The following is a 17,505-nucleotide window of genomic DNA, read 5'->3' as shown; positions in this document are numbered from 1 at the left end:
CTCTGTCTGTCTGTCTTGTCTCTGTCTCTGTCTCTCCCTCTCCTTTTTCCTCTCCCTCTCTCTGCTTCCTATGTGCAGATAAAATGTGATCAGTCTGCTCCCTGACTGCCATAGCCACCTCACGCTCCAGCTGCCATACCTTGTCCACCATGATGAATTATAACCCCTCCGAAAAGCCCTTGGTCAGCGTGTTCTATCACATCAACAGAGAGTGACTAATACAACCCTCTGCCCTTACCTTCCCCTAATTCCTTCCCAAATGAAGAATGCCCACCCTGATTCGTCTGGGTATGATCTGTTGATGCATGCAACTGGTTGTTGGATTACATTTGGGTAAACCTTGTCATCTAGGCAGCTAGAAGCTGAAGTGTTAAAAAAAAAAAAAAAGGATAGCTTCTCTCTAGCCACTGTGTGTCAAGGCCACGGGCTGCAGCTATACCTCAGTGTCAGCTGAGGTAGTTAGTCCTTCCTACAAAGGTCATTTATGGCTCTTCTAAACAACTGGAGCAGAACAGAATAATTTGATCTCTTCCCAAAGATCTAAGTCATGAATGGGGCGGTGCTTCAGCAATATACATCACCCAAATTGTGGGACTACCACAGTTGTTATTAACAATTATATCTCTTAGGCTTAGAGAGGGCTTCAACCAGTCCACATAGCTAGACATTTCTACTTGTTCCATTTAATCATGTTTAAGGACATTCTGACTGATTCCACACCTCCCCATGTGTTCTGTAATCCACTTGAATTGTAATCACAAACACGTGCAAAACATAATACCATTTACCCCAGAACCACAGAGAGAAGCCATTCAGATAGCAGCCTGGAAAGGAGACAGGCAGACAACAGGCAGAGTCCTCTAGAATGAAGCAGCCCATGGTCTCTATCCAATACTGAGACACCAACAACATCTCGTGAGAGCACCAGAGAGGGCAAAGCATGATGTGACTGAGAGGACTCTGAGACTCCTTAGAGGACGCTGCTGGAGCTGAGGCTTACAGGACTTGTGAGACTTTAAGTAGGACTTGGTCAAAAGAGCAGGACATGCTAGGTATAATCTCAGAGGGTAGGAATGTGCAGGGCTGATGAGGCTGTAAAGAGAAGAGCAGACCCAGGAAGTCTCTGTGAGTCCTCAGAGAGGAGCTGAATAGTAAAGCCCCGAGTCTCCTACCTCCGAGGAGGAAAGGGTCCTCGTGGTAGCAGACTGCAGTGACTCAGCAATGACATCAAGTTTTTCCAGTCAGACCCTCTCCAGGCACAGACTGATAATTCCTGAGCAATCCTGTCAGGGGAGCTGGCTCTGGGCACCTCATGGATGGTGTGGCTGTACAAAGCGTCCAATGGGGAGGCTGTTTGTGCAAAGCTCTCATTTGTCCCCACGGTGTCAGCACATATCCAGCATCCCTGCTCCCAGATGAATTACCCTCTGGGTGTGCATGACACAGTCATCACTGGGCTTTCTCAGTGTATTCCCAGCTGCTCTGAGTTTATAATGTTTTCCGGTCTTTTATCATGTATGTGTCATAAATACCAATGGGACCAGGGACATTTATCACCTCGCTGGCTTCCTGCTTGAGCTCTGAAAAAAAAAATGGCTATGCAACCTTTCTCAGGGCTCTGATTTAATGGGCTTCTCTGCGGCAAAGACACTGGAATTCTTTACCTTTTAATATTTGACACCCCTTTCTCTTTATTACCGCATCGGACAGCCCTTCTAGACCAGCTGGAACGAGCCCATTAGTCTGTGACAAATAACTTGTGTCGTTTGGTGAAAAATATGCAGAAGTTTAGCTGCAGCTTCGTTTCCAGTCTTGGTTCTGTCTGTGGTCTCATTCTCTAAACAAGGCATGCAGCTCCAGGCAGACCCTCTTAGCATCCCCTGGTCCCTCACATTCCTTGGAAGCTGGGTCTATGGGGTTATTTCATTCTAACCAATTATAATGGAGCTGAAGATTGGAGTGGCTAGAGATACCCATAACTGGGTGGAAGAATTAGGCTGGGAGTATCAGTCACAACAGCTGAAAAGCATCTCCACAGATTAATGGATTTTAAAATGGTATCTACTTACCATAGGATGTAAGCTGGGAGGAAATTCTGACATGTGGCACAATGAAAACAAACCTTGAAGGCATTCAAGTAAAATAAGCCAGTCCCAGGAGGACAAATGTATATGGTTTCACTTACACAACAACGTCTCCAGGAGAGTCAAACTCATAGAGACGGAAGTGGGATGGTGGGCAGGGGCTGGTGGAGGAAGAGTAGGGGGGGGTGGTTGTTTCCTAGATACACAGTTCCAGCTTGAAAACAAAGGCTAGCAAATGGTTGTAAAATGGTATATGTGTGCTTACCAGCACTGAACTGTACACTTGAAAGATGGGCTTGATGGAATGTTTGCACATTTTGTTTTTAGAGATTATTTATTTATTTATTCATTTACTTCATGTATGTGAGTACACTGTCGCCGTCTTCAGACACACCAGAAGAGGGCATCAGATCCCCATTACAGATGGTTGTGAGCCACCATGTGGCTGCTGGGAATAGAACTCAGGACCTCTGGGAGAGTAGTCAGTGCTCTTAACTGCTGAGCCATCTCTCTAGCCCATGTTTCCACATTTTAAAAAATTAACCTCACATCAAACTAACAAAGGGAAAACTGACAGAGGCAAGTGCCCCAAGTTCCTGAGCCTGTCACTTATTCCCCTTCTGAATCGAGTGGCTCTTGCAGAGTTAACCAGCAATTCTCAAACATCCTGGCTTATTTAGGCTGTGGTTCTGGTTAGGCAATGTGCGGGTTAGGTCGGGCTGATACTGGCAGAGGCTGGCTAGTCTACATGACAGTCTGGGGTGGCTCACCTTTGCTCCATGCTGCCTCTCATCCCCAGCAGGACCTCCAGAGGCAGCCAAAACAAGCAGATTCCCTTGATGCTGTGGCTGACACCCATATAAGGTCCTTTCTACTGCATTCTATGCGCCAAAGCAAATTAAGGCCAGCCACAATTCAGTGACCTCTGCCTCTTGATAGTAGAGAATTTTTTCAACTTACTGTGTGGGTTGAACACAAGTCAGGCCCTGAGCTAAGTGTTGCAGGTAAAAATATAAATACAGTATAGTCTGGTACAGGAGGCAGGTGTGTAAATAAATAACTACAAGGCACGGTTTGCTGTAAAGAAGGTAGCTCGGGATGCTGAAAGAACATACATGGGGAAACAGAGGGAGGGACTGTAGGAAGAAAGAGGCAAGGAGGCCTGGGACCACATGATATCAGAATTGCCATGCAAAACCAATGGTGAGCAGCCAAATGAAGAATAAGAAAGGCCTTGGGCAGAGGGGAACACGTTTGAAAGCAGGATACTGTCTAGGGCACTGGGGAAGCTTCACTAGAAGGGGGAAGTGGAAGAGAAGCTGAGGACCAAGGGCACCTTTCTGCCTTTGCTCACTCTGGAAGGGCTCATTTAACCAGAGGCCAGCAGCTGGATGCTGTGGGGAGCTGAGATGGCTTGGGAGAAGGCAGGCTGGAAACGGGGAAGCACTCTCTGGTCATGTGCTTTCTGCCTGATGGTCTTATGGGAGAGGAATCCCTGATGTGCAGTGGGGAAGCAAGGCACAGGGCAGCTAATCCTATAAGCATGGGGTGGGGCATTCCACTCAAAGCTAAGACCAAGAAATGCCCCAAGATGCCAGCCAGTAGCCATGGAGGCCAAAGTTGTGGCCCTCTACCTGGGCTCAGGCTATCAGTCTCCTCAGTTACATGGTACTGAGTCTTTCCTGTGGAGGGTCCAAGGGCCTCTGGCCCATTCTAAATTCTACAAATGCAGGGTACTGCCAGGAACCCTGAACCTTTACTCTAGATCCCCCAAACCCCATAGCCCCCCCCCCTATACCTCCTCTTTGGACTGTTTCCAAGAGATACCTCAAAAATTCAGGCGGATTATTCTGCTCTGAGACAAGGGTGAGGAATCCAAGCATCGTTCACCCAAGACAGTAGGTTCTGGCTTCCTCCTGCGGATCCAGGGTGTGTTCCTGACAAGTATAGACTGTGGTGCCCACTGTCCCCACTGGCATACTGCAGGCAGAGGCAAGCACATACCAACTGATCAATACTTGGAAGGCACTGGGCCTGCTGTGCAAAGGAATCCCCTGGTGAGCACTTTCATAAATTGAAAAATTCTTCTGGAAGTGAAAATCGTCCCCAGCTATTACATTAGATTTCTGAGAAGGTGGAGGTGTAGAGAACAGAAAGCATCCATGTGGAGAGGCGACACCTCAGTCCCAGCCACCTTGCCAGATTTAGGGCAGGGCTTGAGGTTCCTCGTGTAGCCAGCATTGCGGCTCGGACTGAGGCTATGGCTAGAGTCTTCTCCAGCACCTTGACCTGTAAGGAAAACCTTTGAAACATCAGGACACAGTGGGTCCAGGAGTGGGATGTCGGCCTGGCCCCAGCATTAGCTACCTCCACAAGCACACAGAGCTGGATCTGCTTTCCAACACAGTACAATGACCAGGGTGCCACAGGGCTATTTTGTCCTACAGGAACTGGAGGTCCCACAGGCGGGGGTAACTCACCCAAGGCCATCTAACTATCCTGTGACAAGTCAAGGTTAAGAACGAGAACCCAGGAGCTAGAGAGACAGGTGGGTGGCTGAGAATACATACCCATTCTTCAGAGGACCTGAGTTCCATTCCCAGCATCATGTCAGGAGGCTCACACTGCCTGTAACTCTCTGCTGGTGAGCTGATGCCTTCTTCTGGTCTCTACAGGTACCCACGCACACACGTGCACACGCACATATACTTCTACATTTTAAAAATATTGTAAAGCTCTAAAAGTTTGGAATCCCCCCCACACATTCTTACCTCCACCCCTCTCTTTGCTCACAAATGACATAATCCACCAGGTTCACTCAGCTGCAGGCTCCATGAGCATCCAAGAGTCGCAATTTACGTGGGCCCTGCCTGGTCCCATAGATCCTCCCTGAGTCCCATTGGCTTATCTCCACCCCAGGCCTCTCACCGCTCCTTGCGCCTTACTGACTCTTTTTCTACAAGCTTACCCCAAGTCAAACTCTTCCTCCCCTCGTTTCTCGGATATCCCTTGCCCCCTCCTATTACATTGCAGCTGAGGCCTAAATGCTGTCTCTGCCCTTCAGTCTTCAGTAAGCCGCCTCTTCGTCTTTCAGTGAGATCACGGAAGGGCTCCACCATCAACAGTAGTTTGAATCTACTTCAGTGACACCGGGCACAGTAGGTACTGACCATCTGCTACATCATTAACTCTCAACAAGCAAGGTTACTGGGAATCCAGTTCAGCTTTTCAAGGCTGCATATCTCACAGAAGGCAGAGTCTGGCTTCACCCTCACACCTGTCTCCAAAATCAAGGTCTCTGACTGTCGGGAGTCTTCCTGCCTCCCATTGGATTTCCTAAAACCCTCTCCTCCTTCCTCTCTGTCAGATCACTGGAAAACAAGCCCAACCACGCCACTTTCTGCACACAGTCCCCTGCAGCCCCTTGGCACAGTTCTCAGGATGTACTGTTACCAGCCAACTATGCCGTTCCTGTTGCTCTCCAGCTATAACCCGCCACACAGCCCCCCACACTCTCCAGTCTCATCTCTGTGCCCTGCTGAGGTTGGAGAGCCTGGCCAGAGTATTCCACATGCAGAACTAAAGACATTCTCCCATAGTGCAAGTCAGCCTAACACGTAGTGACAGAGTCCATGGCTTAGCATGATGGCCTGTGGCTTGGGACAGTTCCACCACCTCAGTCCCTACATGCAGCATGTTTTCCAGGACCCATATCCTTCATCTTTGGCAGAGCCCAAAGCCAGTGTACCTTTGTGGAGGAGGGCCTGCTGGACTGCCAAGACCACTGATCCTATTGCCATCCCTAAGCTGGACTACATCAAGTGACCCCACTGATTTCTGCGGACAGAAGTAGGAGCCTGTTGACTGATATAAATATAGAGGCTCAGAGAGACATAGAGAACCTGCCACAGGCTGAGATGAGCCCAGGGCCACCTCACTAACCTGTGACAAATCCAGAATAAGAACTAGGGCTAGGGGACTCTCAGCACTTAAGTGGTACTGGCCCTACGTTCAGGCTTGAGGTAGGGAACACCAGAGAGTAATTCTAGAAAATCAGCTTCTCTAAACATAGCCCTGGAGAGCTTAGGACGATGGTAAGAGGACATCTCTCTCATTGTCTCCCTTTGCCTGTCTAATGACAGTCTAGGTCACCTGACACAAGGATCTAGGACTCTGATGTGATGTCCAGCCACTATATGCAAAGGATAAGGAGTCCTGGATGCAGCCAGATGTGCTGGAGGTAGTGAGCAGTGTCCATTTAAAGGCCCTAACCTCAACAAAGGGGAAAGGACACCTTAATTAAGTGGGCTAGCTGGTAGGCTCCTCTCTCCTCCTCCCTTCTAGCACTTAGGTGGGTCTGGGAAAAGGTGTTGACCTCCCTAGGTCTGGAGCCCACACGCCTGTATTCTGTCTATGCCAGCCTCAGTGGCCAAGACTCCAGGCAAAGGTAGGTATACATCGGGGCAAGATATAATCACCTCCCATTCCCAAGCCACTCCCTAAGACCTGCAGAGGCTGCAAACCAGCTTCTCATCAAATGCACAGCAAGGCAGGGCATCCTGGAAGGCCAGCCTAAAAAATGGGGCTGACGCAAAGAAACACCCCACCGAAGCTCATCCCACCGTTCACCTACTTACTTACCCCAGAAGTCTGTGAAAGCCTGAGATGGAAGGAGGCACTTGCCAAGCCCTAGTTGGGCCCTTCTGTTCTCTGTCTTCCCTACCCAGGAAACTTGTTCCACGCCACAGCTTGAGTGTCTAACAGAAGGGATGCTGTTTCTACAGTGCTTATGGGTTTTGTTCCTCTGAACCATGTCCCACCCATCCTGCATCACAATGCCATGCTTTACTTGATACACTGGGACCACTGGCATTCGGAGACCTTATTCCATGGTTCTAGGATAGAGTCTTTTTTTAAAGCTGTTTGTGGTAATGTATTTCCTGTTTCTGATTGTCAGTATGGGAACCTTTCCCCAGCCTACTCCCCAATCTTTCAGTACCTGGGTTTGATACTTTTTTGTTTTGTTTTGTTATTTTGCTTTTTTAAGTTGTTACTCCCTTGGTTATGTGGCCCCTCCCAGTGGCTGCTTGTTTTTGCTTGTTTGTGACCTCTTTTGACTGTCAGTGTTCAGCCAGCCTTGCCAAGAAAGAATATCAAGTATTTTCTATTTCTCTACTTCTTGAAAAAAAATTAATTAAAAATAAAAATTAAAAACCTCTTAATGGGAACCTGGCCCTGTCTGTCTTCTCTATTCTGCAGAAATGTTGAAGGAATTGAACCAGCAACGCAGAGCGAAAGCATTTACAGACCTGAAAATTGTTGTTGAAGGCAGAGAGTTTGAAGTCCACCAAAATGTTCTAGCTTCCTGCAGCTTGTATTTCAAGGACCTGATTCAAAGGTTTGCCTTCCTTCCAGCTGTGGTCGGGTCTGTTCCTTCGTAGGACGCTTTTGTGTCGCTTTTCTTCCCCCTCTCTTGCAGGTTCCTGAAGTGTGACTCCCTGTCACAGAGCCAGTAGCCATCTCTCCTCCCCCTCCCCAGTGCCCTCACACACACACACACACACACACACACACTCACATACATACATGTATACACAGACACACACACACACAGACACACACACACACAGAGTCTCAGAGCAGCCACTGCCCTTGCTCCCACACACTGCCTCACTGGCCACCAGGGGCTAGCCCATAGTAGGCTCCTCTCCACATCCCCAAACCCCATGTTCTTAGCAGATTACAAGCCCTCCCTGAGACTAAGAGGACTATAGACTCCATTTTAAGGGACCATTACACACTACTCCATCCCTCAGGGTCCCCAGATCCATCACCCCACTGTTGATGGTGACCATAATGCCAGGAAAGTATATTGAGCAGATAATCCCCAGTGAGGGATACCAGGCACCCCAGGGACTGCTCTCCCCCAGCCTGAATCAGGGAGACGAGTGTGTAGGCCAAGCCTCATACTTGAATACTGGGCACTGAGTGCAGACCAGGTGTGTCCTAAACACGGTCTCTCTGCCTTCACCCCCACCTCAGCCCACCCTGGCTCCACCTGGCCATCTCTACCTGGATCAATCAGTGTTAATGGTGCCCGAGTATCTTTGTTTTTTCCATTTTGTTGATTTAAACAAGTAATTGTTTGAGGCTGTTTCATACCCTTGCAAAGCTGTCAGGGCGACCTGCTAGCTCCTTAGGGAGGGAGAGCAGCCGAGGGGCCAGCCCAGGGTAACGAACGCTCACACTTCTCTCACCCATCAGCAGATTAATGTTGCTGCTCATTTTGCCTTGCAGCCTCTCCGGGGCGGACGCTGAGCCTGGACAGAGCTCAGAATGGGAGACAGGACCTCTGCTTGCTTCCCAATGCTGTGTTTGGACTTGCCAACTAACCCCAGAGCGACTGTGTTTTGTTTCAGGATGGCACACTGGCTGGCATCTCCTTTCCTATCCCCTGTGTCCTTTGGCATAGAGCCAGGCCGCTGGCTGTGTGTGAGGTCCCACTCAGCCTTACTGGCCCTGTGCCACACAGGAGGGGCAGGCTCTTTGTGACATCCCATTTCCTGGACGACTCCGTCTCCTGCCCTCACACTTAGGTTCTCTGGGCCTGAGGGCAAGGGTTAGAGGCATAAGTCTCGGGGAAAGAGGCATGTCCAGGGGCTTCTTCAGCCCAGGGGTTCTTTTTAGGAAATTCTGTGGAGCAGTGGCTAGCACCTGGCTGCAGGGACACAGCTAAATAATCTGGGACCTTGAACCCTGATCCAGATGGCCTACAGAGCAGGTTAATGTAGAGCAGTGGTCCATCTCTGGACTAAAAGTCTTTAACTACCTTTGAAGTTGAATCAGAGCCAAACTCCAGCACACAACAGGGAAGAGGACCCCCCCACACACACAATAGGTGGGAACCTTCTTGGATAGGCAAAGGAGAAGAAAGACCCTTCCAGACAAGGAGGGTAGGGACACAAACAGGTATGAACCAGGGGCAGGAATAGGTTGCCTCCCCAGAAGCAGATATGAGCAGACCCTGACTCCCCACTGGCCTCCTGGACTTGCTATAAGGGTGAAGAGGGGGCCCACACACCTTGGGCTCTCCATCCAAGTAGTTTCTGGGAGAGAGAGCATCCTTGGGAGCCAGGAGACCTGGGTCCTACACTTGACTCTGCCACTCATTCTGAGACTCCACTCTGGCCAAACCCTTGCTCCCAGGCCTCAGGCTTTAACAATATGTAAGCCAGATGTTGGTCAAATGATGGTGAAGGTGACAGTCAGTGGATGGGCAAGACCAGCCTGGGGAGGCTTCACAAGTTTGATACCAAAATGGGAGAAATGAAGGTGTCAAGGTCATAAAAGGGAAGAGAGGGGGTTAACAATCCAGGGTCAGGGGTCAGCTGGGGAAGGTAGCCTATAGAACACATGACATGACATGACGTGATTTCAGGGCTTAAAGGGCACTCAAGTCCCCTAGTGGTAGGTAGACAAGGCAGATGGATCTGACTGAGTCAGGGCTGAGGTCTAGGGCCTTCAGCATGCATGGAGTACCTCCAGGAATCAAAGGAGAAGCTGAAGGCTGTTTGTGTGTAGCCATTTTGAATTCCCTTTCTCTGTCTCGGTCATGGGATACATGTTACCATTGATACTGATGGCTGCAAACAAAAAGGCTTTTGAAGGAGTGAAGCAAGATCTCCACAGGAAGGCACTGCCTTTATGAGCCACATGGCCCCAAATTCTTCATGATCAGAGAGCAGCTGATGCCACCATGTTACTTCAGACCCCAGCACACCAAGCCCTGGAATAGCTTCTCAGGGATAAAGTGGTCCAGGGCTCCTTTTCAGGGACTGTTGTGAGGTTGAGGAAATAGGCCAATCACGTCTCGGGGATCAGATGAGTCAATCCTGACCTGCCCCTGCTGAGCATTGTCAGAGCAGGAGTACCCCTCTTTCTGTACCAGCACCCCAGGCTTGGAAATTCAAGCTTAGTTCCTTTCTGCCACCAAGCTAGGTCATGTGTCCACTGCTCAATCCCCATTCTCAGTGTGACTGACTTTCCTGGAGCCATAGGAGGGGCATATAGGAAGCTAAATCACTTGTTCATTCGTCTCTGCAAGCAGGAGGAGCCAGGGCCTACCCAAAGTCCTCAGAGACAAAGAATATATGGGTCAGAAAAGGGAGGCATGAAACATACACGCACACGCACACAGTATCAGTATGAGACTGAGCAGCGACCTCAGGCAGGTCCCTGAAACCTCCACTTTTTGGCCACATTCCCAAGGCCCTACACTATCCAGACTGTTTCCTCACATGCTTCCATAGATGAGCTAGTTCCTTTAAGCCATCCTTCGCCACTTCCTTCCTTGACAAGATTGCCACCTGGTGACAAGAAGCTTTACGGTTACGTTAGCTTGAGTAGCTTGTGCAGTTAGAATCCTCATTTTACGGACGAGGATCTTGAAGTAAATGCCTCGGACATCTAAGTAACATATACATATTGTCTGACATGGAAGCTTCTATTCTCTAACCTAGAAAGACAAAATGTGCTGTTTGTAGGCAAATTCAGTGAGGAAGGGAAGGGAAGTCTCTGAGCTGACACTGGGTATAAGTAGAGAGTGTGCACATACGTGTGTGTGTGTGTGTGTGTGTGTGTGTGTGTGTGTGTAGTCTACATGTGATATTAGGAACACTGGGCACAAGGCCTGCCAAGAACAAGAGAGAGGCACTTTAAGACAGGCACTGTTTGCAGACCTGCAAGGGGACTGGATCCTCTAGATGAGGCCTGGAGTCAAGAAGCCTTTGGACATGAGTGAAGGAGACCAGCAGCAAGCCAGGGCAAACCTGAACCACAGGCCTCTTCCACCTGACCTTAGGCTGAGCAATCTGAGTTCCACAGGATGACTGAATGACAAGGGGTGAGGGCACAGCTTCTGGACAGTGAGGAGGGACAAAGGGATGAGCCACTGCCCCTGGATGATGAACGGGGTGCTCACCCTTCCCTTATGTGCTCACATACTGGACGCTTTGGGTTGGAGTCCCAGGTCTAGAGCCATATCTCACCCCCAGGCTGCATAGTCTGCCCTGGCTTTTCTTCTCTGGCCCTTGAGTCTTTCAAGATGCACAGGTGCCACAGAGACATTAACCAAGGCCAGTCACTTCCACTTAATGCTTGTCTGGCCAGGCTACAGGCTGCATCGTAGAGGCCATGACCATCTTTCTTAAAAGATGGCAGCCACGTCTCCTGCCCTCACTGACCCGTCTCAGCACCTGAGAAAAGCTGTCCCTCATCATAAAAAAGAGGACAGAGTCCTGAGCATGGCAGGCACCGCTAGCTTAAGCCCCCTACCTAACAAAGCCTACTGGATCAGGTATGACATGTGAATCCTAGCCTCATTGCGCACTGAATGAAAACAGTGAATGGAGTCACTGATTTTTCTAAACTGATTCTCACCGAGCCTAATACTCTAAACTCTGGGCTTCTCATTCCTTCTTCAGCCATGATGTGAGAAGCTAGAGTAGCTACTGACTCAGTGACACACCTCACCAACTGACATGGTGCTTCTCAGGTACAGCAGCCTCTTTCCCCAAGTGCCTGTCCCCTTTCTCATCAAGAATACACATGTGTGCCTTGAAAACAAACCAACAAGAAGAGGGATTGACACCTCTTGGGTGTCAACAGAATGATAGAGACCAGAACTCCTCTCAAAGAGTGGTCCAAGGCCTGCATGAGTCCACAAGACCTGGGTGTGCCCAAACACAATGCTCTGAAGCTAATGACATGGGGCAGGGTAGAAATCACATCTGATGGGTAGAATGGAATGCCAGCTGTCTGTCACTCACCACTGTCCTACATTTCCAGAGAGTTCCCAATTCCTGTGTGCATTATGCAAACATCTGGCCACACAGGCAAGTAAGAGAGAGAGTACCTTATCCCTTCAGCAGGAGGTCTCTGCTAAAGGAGGGTTCTCCAAGATCCTACTAAGCCAAGATAGGCATCTCTGACACATCTATAGACCCAGCCCTGCTGAGCAGCAACTGTGCCTAGGAACCTGACTTCTCCTGGATAGCTCCACTTGGGAGAAAGTAACTTCATACGGTGTCTAGTCCCAGACACTATGTGGGCTAGGGCACCACACTTCTGCCATCTCCCCAGGCATGAGAACCACAGACAACATGATAGTGTCTATTTCTGTGGTTCTGTACAGCACTGGACCATTGTGTCATGACCCTCAGAGCCCCACAGCTCACTCAAGATCCAGCTCAGAATGTAGTGGAGGACAAAGTATTCTTCACACTGGTGAAGAATGCAGCATTATAGCTATGACCAGAGTTATGGATCAGGTGAGGTGTCCCTTAGGAGACCTCTCTTCAGAGTGAGGAAACCTAAGGAGTGCTAAGCAGAGCCACAATGATCTAATGATTGAAAACAGAGCTGTTGCCAGTCTTTCATAGCCCTTACAGTTCTCTAAGCTGCACATGAACCACCCAGTAGACATGGCCTATGTGCCAAGGGGATATCCAAACTCTGATGCCTTCTCTAGACCTTGAACTAGGTAACTAACAAAGACTTAACACTGCCTCATGTTCTTAGGTAACCAAGGGGAAAAGGCTAGCTCTTCCGGTCCCAAGAGCCTCCAGCACTCCCTGCAGATCATTTGCCCAATGGAAGCAGCCACAGGCATGTATTCTATGGCCAAGGACCTCTCTGATTTAACTGCATTACCACGCTCTTCAGCTTCTGTATATAGCCTCTCATTCTGGGTGCCCTTCAGCAGTGCAGGTGGCTCCGTCTCCAAAACCCTCTCCCAGGCTCAGCCTTGAGAAGCAACAGACAGTTGTCAGCAGTGTAGCAGCCTCAACCCTTTATAGCCAACATTCTAGCATTGGGTTGACCAGGGGCGTGTGTGTGTGTGTGTGTGTGTGTGTGTGTGTGTGTGTGTGTGTGTGTGTGTTCTCATGCGCGTGTGCGCACGCGTGCATGTGTATTCCCTGAAGGCCTACCTCAGCTCTTTTGAGCTCCTCCATCTGAGGATTCAGGGACACACTGGGCTGGCAGTTGTTGGTGGCAACAGTGAAAGGGATCTTGAGAAAGGTGAACAGCCCATGTTGACCCCATCAGCCCTGCCACATAGTAACCCAACATGACTTCCACAGAACCTGAAGACATACAGAGGAAAGGCCAAGCCATTAGGATGAACACAGAGGCAGCAAAGACTTAGAACAAGAAGTTGACCAGATAGCCTTAGAGGCCTGGGAGAACCAAGATTTATGGAGTCTCTAGGAGGTACTTGAAAGCTATTTTTATACTTAACCAAGGCACATAAGCCTGGGAATCCGTCTTGACATGTGTGTGAAGTAACTTTAGCATGAGTGAGCACATGTGGGCTTAAAAGACCTCAGCCCAGACCCTCTGCATGGCCAGAACTTTGGCTCCTCCGGTTTCCTAGGCTTGCTCAGGCCATAGAAGTACAAGGCCTTAGGGCCTCTGGTTACATGAGCCAGCTGTGGGAAAGGAGCTTTAAGCATCAGCACAGCCTCAGGGTCCCAGTGCAACCTGCACACTGACGGTTGTGTCTGGGCTTAGAAGGCCTTAAGCTTTTGAAGTCTGGCAGTAGAAGTACAAGCACTGTTGTGTAGAAGAGAATCCCGGGAAGGGCTGTCTCTAACACTGAGCCTCAGAGAACTTTAGGCCTCCTCTACTTTGTAGAATAGGAAGCTGAGGGCCTGAGAGGCTTAGGATATCTGCCTGTCAGTGGTCAAACAGGGTACCCAGGTCCCTTTGCTCCCTGCTAGGGCTTTGTCCACTCACCCAGCAGCTGGCCCCAGCCTCTTTAGCCAAGCTCCTGTCTTACCAGACATCGGCATACCTCTACTCCTGCCTGAGGTGCACCCAAGGGACCAGTGTCAAGAGTCTTGCCCCTTGGCTTTTGCAGAAGTCTGTGGGTGGGCAGCAGAGTTCACTTCCTTGCCACAGCCCCAGTCAGGTCAAGCTTAGTGAGGAAAGCCAGCCTGGTGAGAGTAACCAAGCTGGGTGGTCAACTCGATAGCCTCTGAGAAACCTGCCTCCTGACTTAATGCTCTGGGTGGTTTTTGGTTTTGGTTTTGTTTTTCTCCCGGCCTTACTTCTGTATTGGTGTGTTCTCGGTTCATCTGATCTGTTTCCTTCCAGGTCCAGCTATAGGGAGCGGCTGCCAGGCCTTAGGAGCCTTTGCAATGGTTTTGTATTTCTGTAGACACCAGATATAAACATACTGATATATTTGTGTCCCTCCCCTGCTCCCCCACCTCAGTTCACAAGCCCGATGCACACTCTACACGCAGGCCACTCTGACCTCTGACACCGTGTTCCATGTGGCAGGAGGCCCCCCCGCCCCGGGCCAGGCCCCAGGTCATGGCTGCTGGCTGTCTGTGGCGGAAGTCCTTGGTTGCTCCCCTCCCCACTTCCTAGCTCTCACCATTCTGTCCGTCTATCTCGTCTTGTCTTCAGTTTCAAAGCAATGTCATGAAGGGCTTCCCTTCCATGCCCAAAAGGAAACAATATGATTTTTGGAAAGTTGGGGAGGGGTGGGGCTTCCTGAGCAGCCTTCCAAGGCTCTGGGTCTTCAAGATATGTTCAAAGGAAGTCTCTTAATTGGCTAGAATGCCTGCCAATCAGGAGCCTTCATCTTTAACCTGAGGAGATTCTGCCCTGTGAGGCAGTGGTCTCTGCTTGTCAGGGCTTGCCGGTACCATTTGGTGTAGTCACCAGGTCCAGCAAGGAGCTGAACCATATTGTTTCCCTTTGTGGCCAGTCCTGGTCCTCGTCCCCATCCACGGCTCATGCTTTTTTGATTTGCATCTTTTTTGCATGGACATGCCGAGTAGTATTAAGCGGGGTTTTCTGTTCTCTGGGGCACCTCTGGTCAGACCCTTCTCTTTCAGATCCTGTGTCAGGTCATTAGGTTCAGGTGTGTCATTGCTGTGTCCTTTGAGTCCTAAGATGAAGGGCGTGACTGAGGTGTACAGGGAGATCTGGCCCTGTGAGGAAGCGGCAGTGGCCGCAGGGTGGCAGGTGAGGACAGCCTGGTCTCTGTGCCTTAGGTCGGTGCAGGACAGCAGCCAGAGCAGCCGGGAGAAGTTGGAGCTGGTGCTCTCCAACCTGCAGGCTGATGTCCTGGAGCTACTGCTAGAGTTTGTCTACACGGGGTCGCTGGTCATCGACTCAGCCAATGCCAAGACTCTACTCGAGGCGGCCAGCAAGTTCCAGTTTCACACCTTCTGCAAAGTCTGTGTGTCCTTTCTAGGTGAGCTGACCAGCGTTTCCCCCCATTGTGCCAGATGTGACATCTAGATTTCATCCGAGCATGTGATGGAATGGCATGCATTGAAGGGCTCACTGTGTCCTTGCAAGAACCAATGGCCACTAGGATGTATAAACAGCCTATGCATGTGGCAGGGTTGGGGTGGGGTTGGGGGGGACACCACACCACTCTGAGCTGGCCTCTAAGCCCTGAATGAATGGACCACACACACCCTGTTCCCCTTTAACATATTCATTCCCAGATGCATGGACAGACCAGAACATCTAATCTAACCCTTGGAAGCCCAGAGCTGTTTTTCAAAAGATAGATCTTGGTGTGGGGCTCACCCCCGCACCAGACTCAGCATGCTCACTTTATACAGCTTAGTACTGCCCAGCTGGGCTGGGAGTTGTGGAGCAGGGGAACAAGGAGAGCAGCACAGAAAACCCCTCAGCCTCGGGTGTGGTACACAGAAAGAAAAGCCAGACGCTGGGAACAGATCAGATGAGTACTAGTGAAGAAGTTGATCAATCCAGAAGAGTCAGGAGCCATCACGATGGAAAGTGGCACATACTCCATTCTAACCTGAAAGGGCTATTAGCCAGATGTCAAAAGAGCCAGTTAGCCAGGCCCCAGATTTTAGATGATACAATAGGAGTTTCGAGGGGCCATGGGAGACAATAGATTGATATGTGAGGGCTGTTTGCCATGATAGAAGACATCATAAGTCTCAATGTGGCTACTACCCATAGCCCAGGCCCAAACCCCGAAGCACAGCCCTCCCTCCATGGGTAGAGGAGAAGCTCACTCCATCCCTCACACCTTTGGTTTTTCTGCTATGGTCTGCAGGGATAGTATTAGTTCCAGAGAGGTCCACATGAATCAGGGCAGAGAAAAACCTAGGAAATGAATGTGAGGCTCAGGGTCAGAGGAGGAAGGCTAATGACAACCATGGATATTGGATGCAGCGTCATAAGGAAATGGGTTGGGTTCTGAGGAAGATCCAGGGACGGTGATGGGAACAAGAGTCCTTCCAGGACTCCTGGATCAGTGACCATTCCCTCTCACCTTCAGAGAAGCAGCTGACTGCCAGCAACTGTCTGGGAGTGCTGGCCATGGCTGAGGCCATGCAGTGCAGTGAGCTCTACCACATGGCCAAGGCCTTCGCGCTGCAGATCTTCCCCGAGGTGGCCGCCCAGGAGGAGATCCTCAGCATCTCTAAAGATGACTTCATTGCCTACGTCTCCAATGACAGCCTCAATACCAAGGCCGAGGAGCTGGTCTACGAGACTGTCATCAAGTGGATCAAGAAGGACCCAGCAACACGTGCACAGGTACGCCTGCTCCACCTGGTCCCTGCAGGCACAGGATCTGCTGCAAGGATGGAGGGAAGTGAAGGGGGCAGGGCTGCAAGGATTGTAGAGGAGTCTGAAATAAACACACACACACACACACACACACACACACACCTCCACACAGGGAAAGAAATGGTAAAGATGAGACTCTGTCTCCAGAGGGCTCTTAAGGACTTCCATTCCACCTGGAATAAGTGTCCAAGTTTGCCAAGGGGACACGATCTGGATGAGAAGTGCCCGAGCCCTTCACAGAAAAATGGGTACCAGGTCATATGGGGGTCCCAGGAGGTCAGAGTGTGTACTCTGGCTGTCAAGTGGGTAGAGAGCAAACCGAAGCCATCCTGGACATAGAAAACCCTACATGTATGACAAAATAGAAAATGAGCTACCAAAGGAGACAGAAAAGCCAGAGTAAGCATCCCCATGAGGAGAGAAAACCCACTATTCCCACATGGTCGCCCAAGTCTGAGGGAGCTAATTAGCCCCTCATCAGCCCAGAAAGCCCCAAGTGGAGTCCCTGTGCAGAAGGGGACTGCCATCCATTACTGTAGTGAGGGACCTGAAGGTCAGGGCAGTGGCAGGAAGCCCTTGGAAGAATCAGGGTAGAAAACAACTGGGAGCAATGGTGGAGGAGCCTAAGCAGCCAGGACAGAGCCAGGAAGTCAACGGCTGGGTCACAAGGGCTGTCACGGTTCAGTGGACATAAAAGGAAGGTGACAGGGAAGTAGAATTAGGAGGATTGGGAGTTCAAGGCCAACTTGACTACACAGTGAGCCTCAGCCTAGGCTACAAGACTCTG

At 50.2% G+C, this 17,505-nt stretch overlaps 1 protein-coding gene across 1 annotated transcript in view; it reads left to right on the top strand.

Annotated features, from left to right (window-relative positions):
* Nucleotides 1–17,505, top strand: part of Klhl29 (kelch-like 29) — a 298,218-nt gene that overhangs the window by 265,512 nt on the left and 15,201 nt on the right. Inside the window, exons 6-8 of the mRNA NM_001164493.1 lie at nt 7,344–7,482; nt 15,152–15,354; nt 16,426–16,685. Coding sequence (NP_001157965.1) covers nt 7,344–7,482; nt 15,152–15,354; nt 16,426–16,685 — 602 coding nt within the window. The remainder of the gene's footprint in view (nt 1–7,343; nt 7,483–15,151; nt 15,355–16,425; nt 16,686–17,505) is intronic.

This window comes from Mus musculus, chromosome 12 (assembly GCF_000001635.26).
Source record: "Mus musculus strain C57BL/6J chromosome 12, GRCm38.p6 C57BL/6J".
Taxonomy (NCBI): domain Eukaryota; kingdom Metazoa; phylum Chordata; class Mammalia; order Rodentia; family Muridae; genus Mus; species Mus musculus.
The sequence above is the reverse complement of the archived record's forward strand: the minus strand, read 5'-3'. Positions and strand labels throughout refer to the sequence as shown.